General features: G+C 38.0%; 1 protein-coding gene across 1 annotated transcript; it reads left to right on the top strand.

Moving 5' to 3' along the window:
• The first annotated feature begins 6,411 nt into the window (after positions 1–6,411).
• On the top strand, positions 6,412–7,770 carry LOC140811200 (uncharacterized). The gene is made up of 3 exons (XM_073169070.1): positions 6,412–6,474; positions 6,598–6,738; positions 7,168–7,770. The coding sequence occupies exons 1-3, from the start codon at positions 6,412–6,414 to the stop codon at positions 7,768–7,770; spliced, it is 807 nt and encodes a 268-aa protein (XP_073025171.1).
• The last annotated feature ends 15,131 nt before the right edge of the window (positions 7,771–22,901 follow it).

Here is a 22,901-nt window from a genome sequence, read left to right as displayed (position 1 = left end):
ATCTGGCAATGACAATATCGAATGTATTGTATCAATATACAATTCAGATCAATACTGGATATAATCAGAACTTAATCAAATTTTGTTTCAACGGCATAACTTCACAATCTCAATATACCCAGCAATACAAATCAACAGATATCATTTACCCCAACTCATAATCAATAACGATACAATCTGATATCACATCTCAGTCAATTCAATTCAGAAAATCATAACAATTATATACAGTATCCGTTCTTCAATCCGATTTCGATTATACGATGTCTGATATCGTAAGAACAACATATATAAATCATATCCGATTCTGACAATATCATAATTTCAAGACATATCAAAACGTAACAAAACTTACGTCCAGTTGTAGCCTGCGTTGATAGGAACACAGTACTGAATTCGGATTGAAAATCTAACGTATGGATTGAAATATAAAGGCGCAAGGATTTCTGGCAAACTTTCCTCGGCCTTTTTCGTATTCTCAATTCTGAATGCCAAATTTCGATTTTGATATATATCATGCATGTGAAGGCTAGGTGGCTGCTTCTATGTGCAGCATGTCTCGCGCATATGCGCTACCTCAACGACGCATATGCTCCAAACCTACTGGCCTCGGCAGTTTCCTTCTCGGAAGCTCGCGCATATGCGTGCACCTCTTCCGCGCATATGCGCGAGGTACTTCACCATTCTTCACAACTCTCGGGTACCCTCGCGCACATGCGCGAGGTTCTCTGCCAGCCTGGCACATATGCGCCCTGTCCGGTCGTGCATATGCGCGAGGTGTTCTGTCCTCGCACATATTTCGATCTTCTTTTTGTCTATCCCGGTCTGATCCGTTCCGTCTATAATCACATCAACAAATCATATCGCATTACAGTAATCAAAATCTCGGGCATTACATTTCTCCCCCCCTAAGATCTGATTTCGTCCCCGAAATCACAGGTAATCAAATAATAATAGAAAGAAATGTATAATAGAAGCTGAATAAGAATACTCACATCAGTGAAATAACTCGGGAAATATATGTCTCATGTCTGACTCTATCTCCCAAGTAGATTCTTCAATGCCATGACGACTCCACTGAACTTTCACAAGCGGAATAGTCTTCGTTCTGAGTCGCTTTTTGATAAGTGCAATTTATTGTACTTTTATTGCTTGTTTTTAACTTGGAATTTTGTGACTCTTGAGCAGGTTTTATGTGATTTGTTGTTGTTGTAGTTTGGAAGCTTAGAATGAGAATTTGGAGTAGCAAATTGTTGAATTGGAGTAGTGCAAAAGATAAAGTGGCCGAAACATTAACGCACCCGCGGTAGCATATGGACCGCACCCGCGGTCATTGACAGACAAAGTCCGGAAATTCTGATTATTTGGTGTGCTGAGCATGGGAGTTGATGACTTTTGTGTTTTGCGTACAAGACTTGTCTACGACTATAAAAGGCTTCTATTATTCATTCTCTAGGTCATTGGGGAGCAAAGAAAAGGAGAGGAGGCTATAAAGAAGGGATTGAAGCTCAAGTTCATCCTTAGGAAATCTCTTGCACACTTTTGGACAGAAATTTCATTGCACTCCAAATCTCTTGTTCTAAGTTCTTCTTTCTTTATTTTTATTTGATATGTCTTGTTTAAGATTCATGTGTTGTTGTGCTGTTTTTATTATTATGAACTAATTCTTATTTCTAGAGGAAAGATGGAACAAGACTAGAAACCATGTGTTGGGATTTATGAATTATGCTATATAAGTTTTCCTTATTGTTCATTTGTATTTTTTCAATCTTTATGCTTTCATTTTATTGGCCATATCTTGAATGATTCTTATGTTTATAATTTATCACTTGGAAAAGGGAATTTATAAACAAGAAAAAGAAAAATACATCGATGGTATTTATATAGTTCGGTAGGACATATATTGTTATTGAAGCCATTAAAAGAAGTTATCGCTTATTGTGTTATTTAATTATAGATTGTTGACGGGGACGTTACAATCCTTTATTAGATAATTAATTTCTATTTAACAATCGGCAGAGGGAGTAGATAATTAAGAATTCTTGGCTAATGAATAAGAAGGACATTTATAATATAGCTACACAAAATAACACATGGTGGATAGTTACGTGAAATCGGACCTCTAGGTCTTTTATTCCATTGTTGTTTACTACTATTTGGTACATAATTAAATTTATTTTCAATCTAGTTATTCGTGCAAACAAATCTGTCAATTGATTAATCTAAATAAAGTCGAGACTATTTCAATTACAAGCATTAATACAAGTTTAGAAATACATTCCTTGTGGGATCGACACTTGTACTCAAAATTACATTTTACTATAAATTGACGTTGTGCACTTGCGAGCAATCAAGAAAACACGCAACAAGTTTTTAGAGCCGTTGCCGGGGAGTGTTTATTATAAATTTATATTAGTATTGTTACCAATTAATCTAGATTTTAGTTTAGAGCTTTTTTTGCTGTTTTACATTAAACATTGATTTGTTTCTTATCTTTGTTTAACAATGCATGCGAAGATCGCAAAATCTTGACTTGCTTATCTTTGATCCTGAGATCGAAAGAACCGTAAGAAGATTAAGAAAGACAAGAAGAGAAGAGATTCAAGCAATGGCTGACAACAGAGATAATGAAAATCCACCCCCTGCAATACCCATCAGAGATCATTTTAGGCCGGTATTGAATGATCATTATTCGGGCATAGCACGAGGAACTATTAATGCAAACAACTTTGAGCTCAAGCCTGCATTGATAAACATGGTTCAACAGAATCAGTTTGGGGGAGCCGCTACTGCAGATCCTCATCTACATCTCAGAACATTCCTTGAAATTACTGACACGGTAAAAATAAATGGTGTTTCTGATGATATAATTCGATTGCGTTTGTTTCCTTTTTCTCTTAGGGATCAAGCAAGAGGATGGCTCCAATCGCTTCATTTGGGGAGTATCACTACATGGCAGGAGTTAGCAACCAAGTTCCTTGCTAAATATTTTCCACCTGCGAAGTCTGCTCAGTTGAAGATTGAGATAAGTACTTTTAGGCAGACTGACTTTGAGCAATTATATGAGGCATGGGAACGGTATAAGGAGTTGTTGAGGAGGTGTCCAAACCATGGTTTTGAAGATTGGGTACAGATTGAATTGTTTTACAATGGTTTGAATGGACAAACAAGAGGCACTGTTGATGCAGCAGCTGGTGGCACGATATTTGCAAAATCACCTGATCAAGCATATGATTTGCTTGAACAGATGACAATTAACAGTTATCAGTGGCCGTCTGAGAGGTCAGGAGTAAAGAAGCAAGCTGGAATTTATGCCATAGATCCTCTTACATCACTCACCGCTCAAGTTTCAGCTTTAACAACTCAAATTGCAGCAATGAATAAGGCTAGTACATCAGAGGTTGAAAATGCATCGGTTGTTACTGAAGAACCACATATTCCTGATGAAGCTCATTATATCAACAATAGGAATTTTGGTGGCTACGGAGGATATCGAGGTAACCCTCCCCCTAACACTTATCATCCTGGTTTGAGAAATCATGAGAATTTTTCATATGCTAATAATAAGAATGTGTTAAATCCTCCACCGGGGTTCAATACATCAAAGGGGGAAGGAAAACCTTCAATTGAGGATCTAGTTGGGACATTTGTTGCTGAATCTAGTAAAAGGATGGCTAGGACTGAATCTCGTCTTGATGGCATGGAAACCCACATGGGAAATATGGGCGCCACAATGAAATCATTGGAGACACAGATTGGACAATTGGCTAATGCATTGAGAGATCAAAATAAAGGTCAATTCCCAAGTAATACTGAAGTGAATCCAAAGGAGCAATGCAAAGCTGTAACTTTGAGAAGTGGAAGAGAACTAGAGGTGCAAAGTTTCAAAGAGAGGATGGACAAGGAGAAGACAGTTGAAAAAGAGGAAACTGAGGAATCCAAAGCTGAAGTTGAAGTTGAACAACCTCCGGTATTTAAGCCAATTCTTCCATATCCACAGAGGTTCAAAAAGAAGAAATTGGATGATCAATTTGAAATTTTTTTGGAGATTTTCAAGAAGATTCACATCAACATTCCATTTGCTGATGCTTTAGAGCAAATGCCAAACTATGCAAAGTTCATCAAAGATGTGATGTCAAAGAAGAGGAAGTTGCATGAGTTCGAGACAGTCAAGTTGACCGAAGAGTGTAGCGCCATACTCCAAAGGAAACTACCACAGAAACTCAAAGATCCAGGGAGTTTTACTATTCCTTGTGTTATTGGTGGTTCTAGAATAAATAAAGCTTTATGTGATTTAGGTGCCAGTATTAATTTAATGCCTTTTTCTATTTACAGGACTTTGGAGCTTGGCGAGCTTGCCGAGGTGAAGCCTAGCACTATTACCCTGCAGCTGGCGGACAGATCAATTACATATCTACGGGGGATAGTGGAGGATGTTCTCGTAAAGGTAGACAAATTTATATTTCCTGCTGATTTTGTCATTCTGGATATGGAAGAAGATCAGGAGACTCCGCTTATCTTTGGAAGGCCGTTCTTGGCCACCGGAAAAGCTTTGATTGATGTGCACAAGGGCGAGCTCACATTGAGAGTAGGTGGAGAAGAAGTCATGTTCAACATCTACAACACAATCAAAGAACCAAATGAGGTAAGTACTTGTAATAGTATTGATGTAATTGATTCATATGTATCTCATGTTGGTGCAGGTAGGATGACGAAAGATTCCTTAGAGAGATGCTTGTTGGAATCGGCGTCTACACTGGATGAAGATGATTGGGATGTGCAAGAGGAGTTACTTGCTCTCAATACACTGCCTAAAGAAAAGAGTGATGTGCATCATGTAGAGATACTTGAAGATGCAAGTAAAGAGGTACCAAAAGCATCCCCTGAATTGAAGGAACTGCCAAGCCACCTTTGCTATGAATTTCTAGGTGAAAATTCAACATATCCGGTAATCATCTCTTCCTTTCTTACTTGTACTGAAAAAGAGAAGTTGTTGAGAGTGTTGAGGAAATTTAAATCTGCTTTGGGATGGACAATTGCTGATATAAAGGGGATTAGCCCTACTGTTTGTATGCATAAAATCTTGATGCATGAGTCATATTCACCCTATGTTGATCATCAGAGAAGGCTTAGTCCAGCAATGAAAGAAGTTGTGAGGGCTGAGGTATTAAAATTGTTAAATGCTGGTGTTATTTATGCTATATCCGATAGCTCGTGGGTTTCACCAGTACAAGTAGTGCCTAAGAAGGGGGGAATAACTGTAGTGATAAATGAGAATAATGAATTGATTTCAACTCGTCCAGTGACTGGTTGGCGAGTATGCATAGACTACAGGAAATTGAATGATGCGACTACGAAAGATCATTTCCCTCTTCCCTTTATTGACCAGATGCTTGATAGAGTAGGTGGTTATCATTATTATTGCTTTCTAGATGTTTATTCAGGTTACAATCAGATTGTCATAGCACCGGAGGATCAGGAGAAGACTACATTCACTTGCTCCTACGGCACATTTGCTTTCAGGAGAATGCCATTTGGTCTGTGCAATGCACCTGCTACTTTTCAGAGGTGTATGACGGTCATATTTTCTGACATGGTCGAGGAAATAATGGAAGTTTTTATGGATGATATCTCTGTGTTTGGTTCATCTTTTGATCACTGTTTGCAAAATCTAATGCTTGTTTTGCAGAGATGTCAGGCGAAGAATTTAGTTTTGAATTGGGAAAAATGTCACTTCATGGTTGCAGAAGGTATTGTGCTTGGGCATAAAATTTCGGCTAAAGGAATAGAAGTTGACAGAGCCAAAGTTTTGGTCATTTAAAATCTCCCACCACCGAAGAATGTGAAAGGGATCAGAAGTTTCTTGGGACATGCCGGGTTCATCGTCGTTATATCAAAGATTTCTCTAAAATTACTAGACCTTTATGTAATTTGTTAGAGAAAGATTCGACATTTATTTTTGACGATGATTGTTTGCAGGCATTTAACTGGATTAAGAAAGCACTGATTTCTGCTCCCATTATGATAGTGCCTGATTGGAAGGAGCCATTTGAGCTCATGTGCGATGCTAGCGACTATGCTGTGGGAGCAGCATTGGAACAGAGGCAAGACAAGATGTTCAAGGCTATTTACTATGCAAGTCGTACACTTAATGCAGCCCAACAGAACTATACAACTACTGAGAAAGAGATTCTTGCAGTGGTGTTTGCATTTGACAAGTTCAGAACATATCTCATTGGCACCAAGGTAACTGTTTTCACTGACCATGCAGCTCTTTGCTACTTGTTTGCCAAAAAGGATGCCAAGCCCAGGTTGATACGATGGATACTCCTACTTCAAGAATTGGACTTTGAAGTAAAAGACAAGATAGGTTGTGAAAACCAGGTGGCAGATCACTTGTCACAACTAGAGATGGAAGAAAGAACTGAAGGTGTAGTTATTAATGAGTCGTTCCCAGACGAACAACTGTATGAGGTAAATTCTAAACTCCCTTGGTTTGCTGATATAGCTAAATTCTTGTCTTGTGGTACTCTTCCTCCAGATCTAAAGCACCATAATAAAAAGAAGTTCTTCCATGATATCAAATTTTTCTTCTAGGATGATCCTTATGTGTATAAGAGATGTGCTGACCAAGTGATTAGGAGATGTGTTGACGGTGTCGAAGCACACCAAATTCTTGAGCTATGTCATTCATCCGCATACGGTGGACATTTTGGAGCGACACGAACTGCAGCTAAGGTATTGCAATCAGGTTTTTTCTAGCCTACTTTGTTTAAGGATAGCTATACCTTAGTGAAATCATGTGATAGGTGCCAAAGGTTAGGAAACATCTCTAGGCGTCACGAATTGCCACTGACAAATATTTTGGAAGTGGAACTTTTTGATGTCTGGGGCATAGATTTCATGGGACCCTTTCCCCCTTATTTTGGTCAATCTTATATATTATTAGCTGTAGATTATGTTTCGAAATGGGTGGAAGCAATCGCCACCAGTACTAATGATGCTCGTGTTGTACTTAAGTTTGTGCACAAGAACATCTTCACCAGATTTGGAACACCGAGGGCCATCATAAGTGACGAATGTACGCATTTTTGCAATAAAATTTTCAACTCACTTTTGGCTAAATACAGTGTGAAGCACAAAGTGGCACTAGCATATCATCCTCAGTCGAATGGACAAGCTGAAGTATCCAATCGTGAAATTAAGCAAATACTGGAAAAGACTGTCAACACCAACCGGAGAGATTGTGCTATGAAGTTGGATGATACGTTATGGGCTTATCGGACTGCATTCAAGACGCCTATTGGGATGTATCCCCATAGGCTAGTGTTTGGGAAAGCATGTCATCTTCCGTTGGAGTTGGAGCATAGAGCATTTTGGGCTGTGAAGAAATTAAATTTTGATTTGAAAGCTTATGGCGACGTAAGAAAACTGCAGTTGACCGAAATGGAGGAGTTCCGCAATGATGCATATGAAAATGCCAAGATTTACAAAGAGCAGACCAAGAAGTGGCACGATAAACTTATTGTACGAAGGGAGCTCAAACCAGGACAACAACTATTGTTCAACTCCCGTCTGAAGTTGTTTCCTGGTAAGTTGAAATCGCGTTGGTCAGGTCCATTTTTGGTGGAGACAATGTACCCTCATGGGGCGTTTGAGCTTAAGTGCAGTGATGGGAGGACCTTCAAGGTGAACGGACAGCGAGTTAAGCCATATTATGGAACTGAAGCAAGGCACCTTGACAACAATCCTTTGGGCGGATCGAATTGATGTAGACTGATGGTATTCGGGCTGAAGACGTTAAACCAAGCGCTTATTGGGAGGCAACCCAAATTTTTGTTTCTCTATTGCATTTCATTTTCGGTTTTACTTTTATACTTGTATTATTATTTTTTGTTGTGTAATTTTAGTATAGTGTGTGCTTATATCTTCCCAAATCTAATGAATCCCAATTGTTTTCTTTTCAGGACTAAAAATTGGAGAAGAAAAAAAATTTCACCGAAGGAACACCGCCCCCGCGGTATATTCGTAGGCGCACCCGCGCTTGTGGTGTATGCAAAAATAAAAGAGCTCCCGAAGCTACACCGCACCCGCGGTATATTCATGAGCGTCCCTGCGCTACATTTACCGAAAGTACACCGCACCCGCGGTCTACATTGGAGCGCACCCGCGGTCTCTCAATTTTGAATGTCTATGCAACTGCCGAAAGCACAGCGCACCTGCGGTCTCTTTTACAGCGCACCCGCGGTCAGTGCAGATAAAAATTATAAGAAGTGCCGAAAGCACACCGCACCCGCGGTCCACTGCTTACCGCACCCGCGGTCGATGGTTTTAAAAACAGAATCGGGCAGAATTTAGACATAAACGAAGAACACTTCTCAAATTTTCCTCCTCCACTTCGAAAAACTACACTCAAACTACATTCCACACTCACATTTTGATCTTTCAAGCATAAAAATACACTCCACACCTACATAACTCCACAAATTCCACTCAAATTTCCATCTACATTTCATACCATCAACACCAAACCTAGGGTTTCAAAGGGGCTCGAAAATTTCTTCAAGAATTGGATGGAGCTTTGATTTTGTTCTTCAAGAAACATTTCAACACACTCAAGGTGAGCAAATCCATTGCATATTTGTTGAAAATTTGAAATCATTGGTGTTATTTGCTATGGAAGGAAATTAAATTTAGTGAAGTACATTCTTGATATTGTGGATATTGTTGATTGATTGTTGTGTATATTGTTGAGGTGTGGATATTGTGAGTATTAAGTTCGGGGGGAGTGCAAGAATCATTAAATTTTGTGAATTGGATTGAGGAAAAGTTGGTGATTGAAAGGTGTTCGATAAAATGCCTCCAAGAAAAAAACAATCTAAGGGTGCATCATCATCTGTAAATTACGATGCAAACAGGTTTTGGAACGAAATAGCGGAGGAGAACTATGGCAAAATTTTAAACAAAAGCATTGTAAAAGAAAGGGGATTTGATTTGAGTTTTCCTCGATCAGAAATTGGATTAATGCTTACTGCTCGGCATTGGGAGGAGTTTGGCAGGCAGCCACAAGATGCTGTCATTTCATTGGTGAGAGAATTTTATGCTAACCTCATGGTTAGGCATGATCAATTGAAAGTGTTGGTGCGAGGAAAAATGGTACCCTTTGATGCACATATGATCAATACGTTATATGGTATCTCTCCAGTAATGCACGATGAATATGAAGAATACCGGACTGAGCATGTTGATTATAATCATATTCTTCAAACAATTTACATAGAGGGAGCATAGTGGAGAATGAGGGATGATGTGCATGTCAGCCTAGCAAAGTCTGATCTGAAAACTGTTGCAAAAGATTGGTATTCATTTATTTCTGCTAGGATTAAGCCTACTGAACACACCACTACCGTCATCAGGGAGAGGGCTATTCTTACTTTTTGCATTATGACAGGGAAGACAATTGATTTAGGTCAATTGCTTCAGAGTTCTATGCTTGATTATGCAAGAGGTAATTCTCCTAGCGAACTCCTCCACCCTTCTCTTATAATTGCATTATGCCAAAATGCGGGAGTGACTTGGGCAATGAATGAAGAATTGTTAAAGCCGAAAAATGTCATTGTGGTAATTCAACCACATAGGGCAGTCAAAGGTGATCACGCTGCGGCACGTCGAGCTGAAATGGAATTCAACAGAAGAGCTGCAGAAAGACGTGCCCAGGCTCAAGCTCAAGAACCACAACCGCAACCAAGAAATAAGCGGGATAGATTAACTCAGTTGGAAGAGGAGATGCGCCAACAACGCCAAGATATGGATGAGTTTCGGTTTAGGACCGATACATTTATGGGATATATGATGGATTTTACGTCTGTCTTGGCTCAGCAATTTCCTTCAGCTTCTTCCTCTGGCAATCCGTTTCCACCTCCTCCACAGTGGCCACTCATATTGTGGGGACCCGGACGCTAATTCATTCCTTAATCGTTTTTAGGAATAAATAATCAAGTATAATAAACAGGGTCTAATTTTTATTTTTTTTAAATTACACAGCGGAAACATAATGTAATTACATTCAAATTACATATTAAATATCACATACAACTATTGTATGATCTACAATAATTCGACTAGGTTCAACTACAAGTCCGTGCTGAATCCTACGTTGCTTCAAAGCCCGGATCTCCACGCTATCTAGTCCAGCCTCGCTCTCGTCCTGACCCCGCTTTTATCCCACCTGTTGCCATGCACACATACAAACAAGACAACAGCCGGATAACTCCGGTGACATATAAATATCCCAGTATAAATCATGTATACATGCCATCATATAAACAATATAAAAGAATATATCAAAAATCATATCATATATCAAAATCATGATATCAATCCATAACAAGAATAAATCATATTCTATACATGTACCCTAGATCCGGAACATAATTCAATAACCAGAATAAATTCTATTCTAAGCATGTACCAATATCAGGAACATACTCCATTTCAAGAATAACTCCTATTCTAAACATGTACCAAGATCAGGAACAACAAGGAACATGAACCATATTCAGGAACATAATCAACATCAATAAATATAAATCAATATAATTGTCACTCAGACTCGTGACTCCACGTTTTAGACTAGACTCAATCCTAGCCTAGGGATCCCGGTTTCCAGATGTGGTATTCCTATATCGACCAACAGTAATAGAAAAGACTCCAGTTCTATCCACGTCGATATAACCAAACATCCAATGTCCTAACCTAACCGTCATGGACTGTGGTCCTATCACCAATATCATGTCCTGTGACAAAGTGCAATGGGCTAGTGACGAGTCCTCACTATCCGGCCCTTCTGTCACAAGATGAAATGTCTACGACTAAGCATATCCGCCTAGGACTCCAGACATACATGGTCTATAAATCCATAGACTAAAAATATCAATCGTATTCAATTGCAAATAACAATGCAATAAAGTATGTGATTTAGGGAAACTCGAGTCAAATCTCACTCGAGTTGTGCAATCCCAACTCAACATTAATTTATACCTTTATCTTCTCGCTCAGAAGAAGAAGAAGTCCCGACTCTATCTCGGTCCATTCTCAATCTGGTAATAACAATATCGAACAGATATAATATCAATAAACAACTCGATTCAATACCTGTTCTGATTAATATGCAAATCACAACAAATCTTATCAATGTCAAGTGAGATTCGATCTAATCCATATCGACGATATCACGATATAATCGAAATCACTACTTAATCTGTTCAATATCAATCAACTGATGTTTCGACGGTATAACAATACAGTCTCGATAACCCCGTCAATCCAAACATCACAGATATACTTCCAGAATTCGTAAACAGCATCAGTACAACTCATAATCTCGATAATAATACAAATCTGATAGGAATTCTCAGTCAAATCAATTCCAAAAATCATAACAATTACGTAAACAGTCCGTTCTTTAATCTGACTTCAATTATACGATGTCTACTATGTCAAGAACATCATATATGACTCATATTCAATTTTGATAATAGCATAATTTCAAAACATGTCAAACGTAGCAAAACTTACGTCTAGTTGTAGCCTACGTTGATAGGAACTCGATAATGTCCTCAGATTTAAAGTCAGACGGACGGATTTCGAACGATAGTAACTTGAATCTCAAGAACTAAATCTTTTCCTCCGTTTTCGATTTCCTTCCTTCGGAAACTGAAATGTGTGTGTATATATATATATATATATATATATATATATATATATATATATATATATATATATATATATATATATATATCTCGCACATGCATCATGGAACATGGCTCATTCTTGGCAAAACACGTCTCGCGCTCGGGCGGTTGATCTTTACCGCTCGGGCGCGTGCTCGGCGCTCGGGCGGTTAAGACTTACCGCCCGGGCGCGGAAGACTCTGCCCTCATAATTTGTCCTTGGCACTCGGGCGGTCATAAACTACCGCCCAGGCGCCACATCTTCTGCCCGCGGCCTATTTCTATTGAACACTGGCGCTCGGGCGGTCAACAACTACCGCTCGGGCGCCAGACTCTCTGTCCACACGTTGTGCAATTCACATGTTTTGCCCAATCTGGTTCCGTGATAGCCCGATTATAATTCTATCCATTCATAATCAATAATCATCTCAGATTACGTTAATTAATTTCTCGGGCATTACATTTCTCCCCCCCCTAAGATATGATTTCGTCCTCGAAATCACAAGCAATTTACTTGTTTAATCGAGATAATCATATCATATCTCAAATCGGATATATGGAGATTTACAGAATTACAATGATCTCATCTAAATGAAATCACTCGCGATAGAATCAACCTCCGAATATTGGTTATACAACATCCGTATATACCAATCAATAACCCAACACAATCAATATCATTATCTGTTAATCCCTGTCAAAGACATACTCCATCTTTGGCTTCAAATACCAACAGTCATCGTCCGACGTTGGCATATTTAGTCTATTTATTCTGAGTTGTTTCCATTTTCTTCTGAATCAGTTTCATTTTCCTTGTCAGATTTCTGATCTTATCAAATCCAATCTCAGGCATTACCACAATATCATTCCCATACGAAGGAAATCTGCAGTTCTCGTTGTACAATACCTCGACTAAAGCTATTTCGATATTCATCTGATAGCTATTATTGTACAATAATTCACAAGTGACAGTGAATCATGTCAACTAGTGCTATAATCCAGCACTCCATTTCCTGGCTATCCTCCAGTATCAGGATAGTGCACTCCGACTATCCGTCAATCTATAAATCATAGATACAATATCATCTCATGTACTCAGCCAAAAGTATAAAATCAAACGAAAATCACAGTCTGACATAATTAACTTTGGCCTTCAATACAATCTGATCTCCGTTTCTGACATACATTTCAGTCATCTGATCATATTGGTACGTCATTCTGTACAATATAACAGAGGCAGATTCGAGAAATCTGTCAATCATAATCACATCACCGCACAGTCTTGTCACTATTTCAGTAGTGTCATCACACAATCCATAGAAATGTACTCCCATTTCTATGTAAAAAGAAATACTCAATATCAGTAATCTACAAATTTCTATCTTTCTGTCTTCATCTGTCAGCGATTTAGACATTTCAATACAAATTCCGACATAACTGATTTCATCTGTTTATATCAAAACTGTCTATTCCAATTATCACACATTTTCTGTTACCAGAATAGTACTGAATCTACTACTGTGTGCATCTGACAATACCTGTCATTTCAAATTCGAACATCTGACACAAACCAATAAGTTAATAATATAAATTAAAGAAAAATACCTACCTGGTATTCGGTTCTGATTATCAAAATCAAGTTCTGAACAGTCTGATCCAACTTCTGAACTGCTTTAATCTTCAAAACCAGTTCTGCCTCGACTGAACTGTATATAAACTCAACGGTTCATATCAATCGGTATCAAACACGGACTCAGAATGATAATAATATCGGATCAGATTCAAAATATCAATACGCAATACTGATCTAATAACTGCATAGAACGCAATTTCTGACATTTCTGATATTTCTGCCATATTCAATGTCGTTCTCAGCCACTGCTCACGGTCTTACTGTGTACAATCAATCAGTATACTATCGTCAGATATCACAGATTCTGATCCCGATTCATATCCGAACAATTCTGTATCTAACAATCTCAGTTCCCAGAATGTTCAATACAAATTTCCACTGTTCGATTCAATTCAATCATACGCTGCGAATATATCAAAATTTCATAGATACACCGAGCATAAAATCATCAAAACACTTCCGAGCACAGGATTTATCAACCCATAAACGGAACTGAAGTAATTTACAGAGAACATATAGTCAGATGTAACTCTACCCCTTCAGGCAATACATCTTTCAACTGATATCTCAATTTTCTCAATTCAATCAGTATCAGTCTATAAGAAATTCTAAAATGAAACCAATACCTGGTATCAAATCAAGACTGAAATCACTCTCCCTGATACAGGACAAATCTGAAATCTCATCTTGAAAGGCTCTAGCAATTCTCCTGCTACTGACAAATCAGCTCATGGTATATTCATTTTCAGTAATCAACTGAATGTATAGGGAATAATTCCATTCCTTTCGATAATCATTGAATCAAAATTAATACGGAAATCAAAGGAATTCAAAATCGAAAATCCTTACCGTATATCATTCATTATTCGGCCATTTCAGGTCCGAATCTTACCATCTCCTGGCAAGACTCTATAATAGCTCTGTACTTGTTCGATATAACAATATCCATCATGCAGTCATCATTAGATGATACAAGTACAATCTAGTCGAATTCAATCTCCTTCTCAACTTATTGCAGTATACAATATATCATAGCATATCACTGATATCAAATTCTTTCCCAAAAGGTAAGGGATCAATACCACAGTAAATACAGACTCAACAGGTACAACGTATATCAATGCAACTCAGTCACAGATAATCGTAAAAAAAAATGCATTAGTATATATCAATACATATGCAATATAATCATAAAAGATCAGTACCTGTCACTGTATCATCAAGTGTGTCCTGGGTCTGTTTCTCGATCCCTCCCACCAGAGGATTCTGCTCCCTGAAATCTTCGGGGATCCCTCTGTGGACAAGCTTTAGAAAAATGTCCCTGTTGTTTACAGATATTGCATCTACCAGTTACTCCCCGGCATTGCTCCATGGAATGTCTTCCACCGCAATTCCTGCAATAGGTTCCAGTATAACTCGGACTAGAACCGCTAGAGCTAGATGAACCACTCCCTAACTTCTTGAATGGTTTCTTTCGAGCTTTCAGCAAATCCTGCTTTCCACTCGTGATGCCGCGATCAAATCGGAAAGGGGATTGCTGTGTCTGAGGTTGCATCACACACAACCTTGTTAATTGTCTAATCAGACTTGCCTCAGCTCTCTTTGCTCTACTCAAGATGTCAGCAAAATGGTAAGGTCGCTGCAGATTCATAAATGCAACTACCTCCGAATTCAAACCTCTGATGAACTGATTTACTATAGCTTCATCATTACCAGCTATCTGAGGAGCAAAATGCAGTAGAGTAGAGAATTTGGCGGTATATTCATCAATACTCAACTGACCTTGGCTCAAATTCTCAAACTCTGCTTTCTTGTCCTCTCGGTACGAGACTGAGAAAAATCGTCGATAGAATTCAGTTCTGAATATTTCCCACGAAATCACTGTACCTCTCTGTTCCCACATTGTTCTACTGGTAATCCACCAACTCCTGGCGGCTTCTCGTAACTGATAAGGTACCATTTTAACTCTCTGTTCATCTGTACAATCCCGTAAATCGAACAGTATTTCTATGTCATCAAACCAGTTCTGAAAATCTTCGGATGTCTCAATACCATTCAGAATCGGCGGCTGTAATAACTGAAACTCTCTCAGCTTTATTTCCATCTGAGTTTCTGATGCATCTATCTGATCAGACGAAGTACTACCTCTTTCTGGAATCCTTCTAGGAGGAATATCTGATAATCACAAATGTTAGTAGTAACAAGAGACAAATCCGTCTCAATCCCAATCTTGATCAGCTTACCTCTGATCAAGAATTGGTTCTGATCCAGTTTCAATTAATACATATTACCAAATCAACTCAGATATTCAGGTAACATGTAGCTTCATTTACAGTAAAAACATACTGAAATCTTATTATATACAATGTAATTTCAACATTATATTCACTCATGTGCCATATAAATCCAGGCAGTAAAACATAATATCATGCTAGCATACACAATGTAATTCCACATTATAATCAATCACATGCTAGCTATCACATGCAAGGAAAGAAAACTCATTCTACCACGCTCACTCTTCTCTATCTCAGTGCTAAGGAACCTACAGTTCAAGGACCTACAGCTCTGGAACCTAATGCTCTGATACCACCTGTTGTGGGGACCCGGACGCTAATTCATTCCTTAATCGTTTTTAGGAATAAATAATCAAGTATAATAAACAGGGTCTAAATTTTTTTTTTAAAATTACACAACGGAAACATAATGTAATTACATTCAAATTACATATTAAATATCACATACAACTATTGTATGATCTACAATAATCCGACTAGGTTCAACTACAAGTCTGTGTTGAATCCTACGTTGCTTCAAAGCCCAGATCTCCACGCTATCTAGTCCAGCCTCGCTCTCGTCCTGACCCCGCTTTTATCCCACCTGTTGCCATGCACACATACAAACAAGACAACAGCCGGATAACTCCGGTGACATATAAATATCCCAGTATAAATCATGTATACATGCCATCATATAAACAATATAAAAGCATATATCAAAATTCATATCATATATCAAAATCATGATATCAATCCATAACAAGAATAAATCATATTCTATACATGTACCCTAGATCCGGAACATAATTCAATAACCAGAATAAATTCTATTCTAAGCATGTACCAATATCAGGAACATACTCCATTTCAAGAATAACTCCTATTCTAAACATGTACCAAGATCAGGAACAACAAGGAACATGAACCATATTCAGGAACATAATCAACATCAATAAATATAAATCAATATAATTGTCACTCAGACTCGTGACTCCACGTTTTAGACTAGACTCAATCCTAGCCTAGGGATCCCGGTTTCCAGATGTGGTATTCCTATATCGACCAACAGTAATAGAAAAGACTTCAGTTCTATCCACGTCGATATAACCAAACATCCAGTGTCCTGACCTAACCGTCATGGACTGTGGTCCTATCACCAATATCATGTCCTGTGACAAAGTGCAATGGGCTAGTGACGAGTCCTCACTATCCGGCCCTTCTGTCACAAGATGAAATGTCTACGACTAAGCATATCCGCCTAGGACTCCAGACATACATGGTCTATAAATCCATAGACTAAAAATATCAATCGTATTCAATTGCAAATAACAATGCAATAAAGTATGTGATTTAGGGAAACTCGAGTCAAACCTCACTCGAGTTGTGCAATCCCAACTCAACATTAATTTATACCTTTATCTTCTCGCTCAGAAGAAGAAGAAGTCCCGACTCTATCTCGGTCCATTCTCAATCTGGTAATAACAATATCGAACAGATATAATATCAATAAACAACTCGATTCAATACATGTTCTGATTAATATGCAAATCACAATAAATCTGATCAATGTCAAGTGAGATACGATCTAATCCATATCGACGATATCACGATATAATCGAAATCACTACTTAATCTGTTCAATATCAATCAACTGATGTTTCGACGGTATAACAATACAGTCTCGATAACCCCGTCAATCCAAACATCACAGATATACTACCAGAATTCGTAAACAGCATCAGTACAACTCATAATCTCGATAATAATACAAATCTGATAGGAATTCTCAGTCAAATCAATTCCAAAAATCATAACAACTACGTAAACAGTCCGTTCTTTAATCTGACTTCAATTATACGATGTCTACTATGTCAAGAACATCATATATGACTCATATTCAATTCTGATAATAGCATAATTTCAAAACATGTCAAAACGTAGCAAAACTTATGTCTAGTTGTAGCCTACGTTGATAGGAACTCGATACTGTCCTCAGATTTAAAGTCAGACGGACGGATTTCGAACGATAGTAACTTGAATCTCAAGAACTAAATCTTTTCCTCCGTTTTCGATTTCCTTCCTTCGGAAACTGAAATGCATATATGTATATATATATGTGTATATATATATATATATATATATATATATATATATATATATATATATATATATATATATATATATATATATATCTCGCACATGCATCATGGCATATATATATATATATATATATATATATATATATATATATATATATATATATATATATCTCGCACATGCATCATGGCACATGGCTCATTCTTGGCAAAACACGTCTCGCGCTCGGGCGGTTGATCTTTACCGCTCGGGCGGTTAAGACTTACCGCCCGGGCGCGGAAGACTCTGCCCTCATAATTTGTCCTTGGCGCTCGGGCGGTCATAAACTACCGCCCGGGCGCCACATCTTCTGCCCGCGGCCTATTTCTATTGAACACTGGCGCTCGGGCGGTCAACAACTACCGCTCGGGCGCCAGACTCTCTGTCCACACGTTGTGCAATTCACATGTTTTGCCCAATCTGGTTCCGTGATAGCCCGATTATAATTCTATCCATTCATAATCAATAATCATCTCAGATTACGTTAATTAATTTCTCGGGCATTACACATATACCACCCGTCGGAGTTCCAACCACCACAAGATGACGAAGATGATGAGGATGGCGATGACCACTGACGGTCGTTGCCCGAGGTATGTGTATTCTCCTAATTTTCATGCTTATTTACATCGAGGACGATGCACATGTTTTAGTTTGGGGGAGATGTGATTTATTTTATTTTATCTTGTGTGTTTATTTTCTTTTGTGTGTTTATTTATTTATTTAGTTTATTTTGTGTGTTTATTTATTTTTTATTTGTTTTCTTGTGTGTTTGTAGTGTTTTAGTCATGAAATTTTTTATTTGAAATGGCCATTAAAAAAATATATATATATTTGTATTGAAAATAAAAACAAACTCCCCCAAACTTAAGATTTTGCTAGTCCCGAGCTAAGCAAAAAAACACAAACAAACAAGTCATGAAATATTTAAATAACTTGGCCTCAAGATAAATTAACTAACTCTTCATGCATTCACAATTCAAATCAATCCAACCACTTGTTCATCCGGATAAAATCATGCAATCGGTTAATTTTCTTAACTTCTAATCTCTTCAACTCATGTTTCAAAACATTCTCAATCGATTTCAATTTTTACAAACACAAATCAAGAGGTCTTTTCCGGTAAAAATTAGGTTCAAAGCAATATTCATTCAAAAAAGGGATACCCAATAAATATTTGATGCAATGAGATGTGTGTAAAATTGATCAAGATTCATACTCAATGAAAGTGTTTATCGATTGTAAGCTTCCTCGCTGATAAATGCAATTTATTGTACTTTTATTGCTTGTTTTTAACTTGGAATTTTGTGACTCTTGAGCAGGTTTTATGTGATTTGTTATTGATTTTGTTGTTGTAGTTTGGAAGCTTAGAATGAGAATTTGGAGTAGCAAATTGTTGAATTGGAGTAGTGCAAAAGATAAAGTGGCCGAAACATTACCGCACCCGCGGTAGCATATGGACCGCACCCGCGGTCACTGAATTGTGAAATTAAAAGATTTCTTCCGAAGCCTTACCGCACCATCGGTCCTTGCCTTACCGCACCCGCGGTCTTCGTAGTTTGAAGAAGAAAATATCCCCGAAACAGAAGCGCACCCGCGGTGCCATCTCTACCGCACCCGTGGTCATTGACAGACAAAGTCCGGAAATTCTGATTATTTGGTGTGCTGAGCATGGGAGTTGATGACTTTTGTGTTTTGCGTACAAGACTTGTCTAAGAATATAAAAGGCTTCTATTATTCATTCTCTAGGTCATTGGGGAGCAAAGGAAAGGAGAGGAGGCTACAAAGAAGGGATTGAAGCTCAAGTTCATCCTTAGGAAATCTCTTGCACACTTTTGGAAAGAAATTTCATTGCACCCCAAATCTCTTGTTCTAAGTTCTTCTTTCTTTATTTTTATTTCATATGTCTTGTTTAAGATTCATGTGTTGTTGTGTTGTTTTTATTATTATGAACTAATTCTTATTTCTAGAGAAAAGATGGAACAAGACTAGAAACCATGTGTTGGGATTTATGAATTATGCTATGTAAGTTTTCTTTATTGTTCATTTGTATTTTTCCAATCTTAATGCTTTCATTTTACTGGCCATATCTTGAATGATTCTTATGTTTATAATTTATCACTTGGAAAAGGGAATTTATAAACAAGAAAAGGAAAAATACATCGATGGTATTTATATAGTTCGGGAGGACATATATTGCTATTGAAGCCATTAAAAGAAGTTATTTCTTATTGTGTTATTTTATTATAGATTGTTGACGGGAACGTTACAATCTTTTATTAGATAATTAATTTCTATTTAACACTCAGGAGAGGGAGTAGATAATTTAGAATTCTTGGCTAATGAATAAGAAGGACATTTATAATATAGCTACACAAAATAACACATGGTGGATAGTTGCGTGAAATCGGACCTCTAGATCTTTTATTCCATTGTTGTTTACTACTATTTGGTACTATAATTAAATTTATTTTCAATCTAGTTATTGGTGCAAACAAATCTGTCAATTGATTAATCTAAATAAAGTCGAGACTATTTCAATTACAAGCATTAATATAAGTTTAGAAATACATTCCTTGTGGGATCGAATCTTGTACTCAAAATTACATTTTACTATAACTTGACGTCGTGCACTTGCGAGCAATCAAGAAAACACGCAACACTTTTCTTTTCGATCAAGAATCTGGATCAGTTTCTCAAAATAACTCAATGTCTCGTCTAGTTCAGCCTTGTCTGGCTGAATAATGTGTGAAGAATCGGAGAGATATTTCCTTAATAATGATACATGAAAGATATCATGTATCCCAGATAATGAAGGCGGCAAGGAGAGTCGATAGGCAGGGTCTCCTATCTTCTCGAGAATCTCATATGGCCCAATGTAACGTGGAGACAGCTTCCTTTTTTTGTCAAATCTGACAACTCCTCGGAAAGGTGAAATCTTCAAAAATACTCGGTCTCCTGTCTCAAATACCAATGCTATACGTCGAACATTTGCATATTTGGCCTGTCTATCTTGAGTTGCCTTCATTCTCTTCTGTATCAGCTTCACTTTCTCAGTCATATCTCTGATCATATCAGGTCCAATCTCAGGAACCTCGGAGATATCATCCCAATACAGAGGTGATCTGCATTTCTTCCCGTACAACGCCTCAAAAGGAGACATCTCAATACTCGTCTGATAGCTGTTGTGGTACGAAAACTCACAAAGTGGCAATGCATCTTGCCAAGTGCTAAAGTCAAGCACTACAGCTCTCAGCATATCTTCCAATGTCTGAATCGTTCGCTCTAACTGTCCGTCAGTCTGTGGGTGATATGTTGTACTCAGATGTAACTTCGTACCGAGAGCCTGCTGTAAACTCTGCCAGAAGTGCGAAGTAAACCGAGGATCACGGTTTGAAACAATCGACTTCGGCACTCCGTGCAGTCTGACCACCTCTCTGACATAAATCTCTGCCACCTGGTCATGTTGGTACGTCATCTTGTACGGAATAAAACATGCTAATTTGGTCAATCTGTCAATTACGACCCAAATCGCATCACAACCTCGGGAGGATCTCGGTAGCTTCGTCACGAAGTCCATGGAAATGTGATCCCATTTCCATTCAGGAATAGATAAGCTCTGTAACAATCCTCCTGGTTTCTTTCTTTCCGCTTTCACCTGTTGGCAATTTAGACATCTAGAAACATATTCTGGGATATCAGTTTTCATCTGTTTCCACCAAAACTGTCTTTTCAAATCATTATACATTTTCCTGCCACAAGGATGAATACTGAATCAACTGTTGTGCGCTTCTGATATTATATGTCGTTTCAAATCGGAAACATTCGGCACAACAAGACGATTATTCACATACAGTACAATGTCACGTACCTGATACTCTGATCGATGCCCTGCTCTGACCATCGATACCGAATTCTGTACATTCTGATCAACTTCCTAAGCTGTTTTAATTCTCAAAATCAGCTCTGGTTCAACTTGAACGGCATACATTCGTAATGGCCTAAAATCTGTCTCAAATACCAATCCAGACAAACAGCATTCTTCGATCAAATTTGAAACAACAATCGTCGATAAGGATAAAGAACATACCTTTCGACTCAGTGCATCAGCTGCTGCATTCGAATTTCCTGGATGGTACTTAATCTCACAATCGAAATATTTAAGCAAATCAAGCGATTTCGTTGTCTCATATTCAATTCTGATTGTGAAAATAGATATTTCAGGCTTTTATGATCAGAATAAATCTCAAACTTCTCACCGTGCAGGTAGTGTCGCCATATCTTCATGCAAAGACGATGGCTGCCAATTCAAGATCATGAATTGGATATCGAGTTTCGTGTGGCTTCAACTGTCTCGTAGCATAAGCAATGACATGGCCTCACTGCATCAAAACACAGCCTAATCCCCTGTGAGAAGCGTCACAATAAACAACAAAGTCACCAGTACCTGAGGGGATAGTCAGTATCTGAGCACTGGTCAGTCTCTTCTTCAACTCCTGAAAACTGGACTCACCGTCTTCTGACCAAACAAATGGCGCTTTCTTCTGATCAATTGCGTAATCGGTTTAGCAATACTCGAGAAATCTTTAATAAATCGTCAGTAATATCCTGCCAAACCCATAAAACTGCGAATCTCGGGTACTGATGTCGGTCTCGGCCAACTGATCACGGCTTCAACCTTACTGGGATCAACTGAAATACTGTCTTCGGATATAATATGACCTAGAAATACCACATGTCTCAACCATAACTCACATTTTGATAGTTTAGCATACAGTTTCTCAGCCCTCAAGATTCTCAACACAGTTCTCAAGTGTTCGGCATGCTCAATCATATTCTTTGAATAAATCAAAATATCATCAATGAATATAATCACAAAATCATCGAGATATTTCTGAAAGGTACAGTTCATCAGACCCATAAATACAGCTGGAGCATCCGTTAAACCAAACGGTATGACAATAAACTCATAATGTCTGTACCTGGTTCTGAACGCTGTCTTCAAGATATCAGAATCTCTGACTCTCAGTTGATGATATCCATATCTCAGATCGATTTTGGAATATACAGAAGAACCCTGCAACTGATCAAATAAATCATCAATACAAGGCAAGGGATATT

Source organism: Primulina eburnea, chromosome 14 (assembly GCF_022965805.1).
Source record: "Primulina eburnea isolate SZY01 chromosome 14, ASM2296580v1, whole genome shotgun sequence".
Classification (NCBI taxonomy): domain Eukaryota; kingdom Viridiplantae; phylum Streptophyta; class Magnoliopsida; order Lamiales; family Gesneriaceae; genus Primulina; species Primulina eburnea.
The sequence above is the reverse complement of the archived record's forward strand: the minus strand, read 5'-3'. Positions and strand labels throughout refer to the sequence as shown.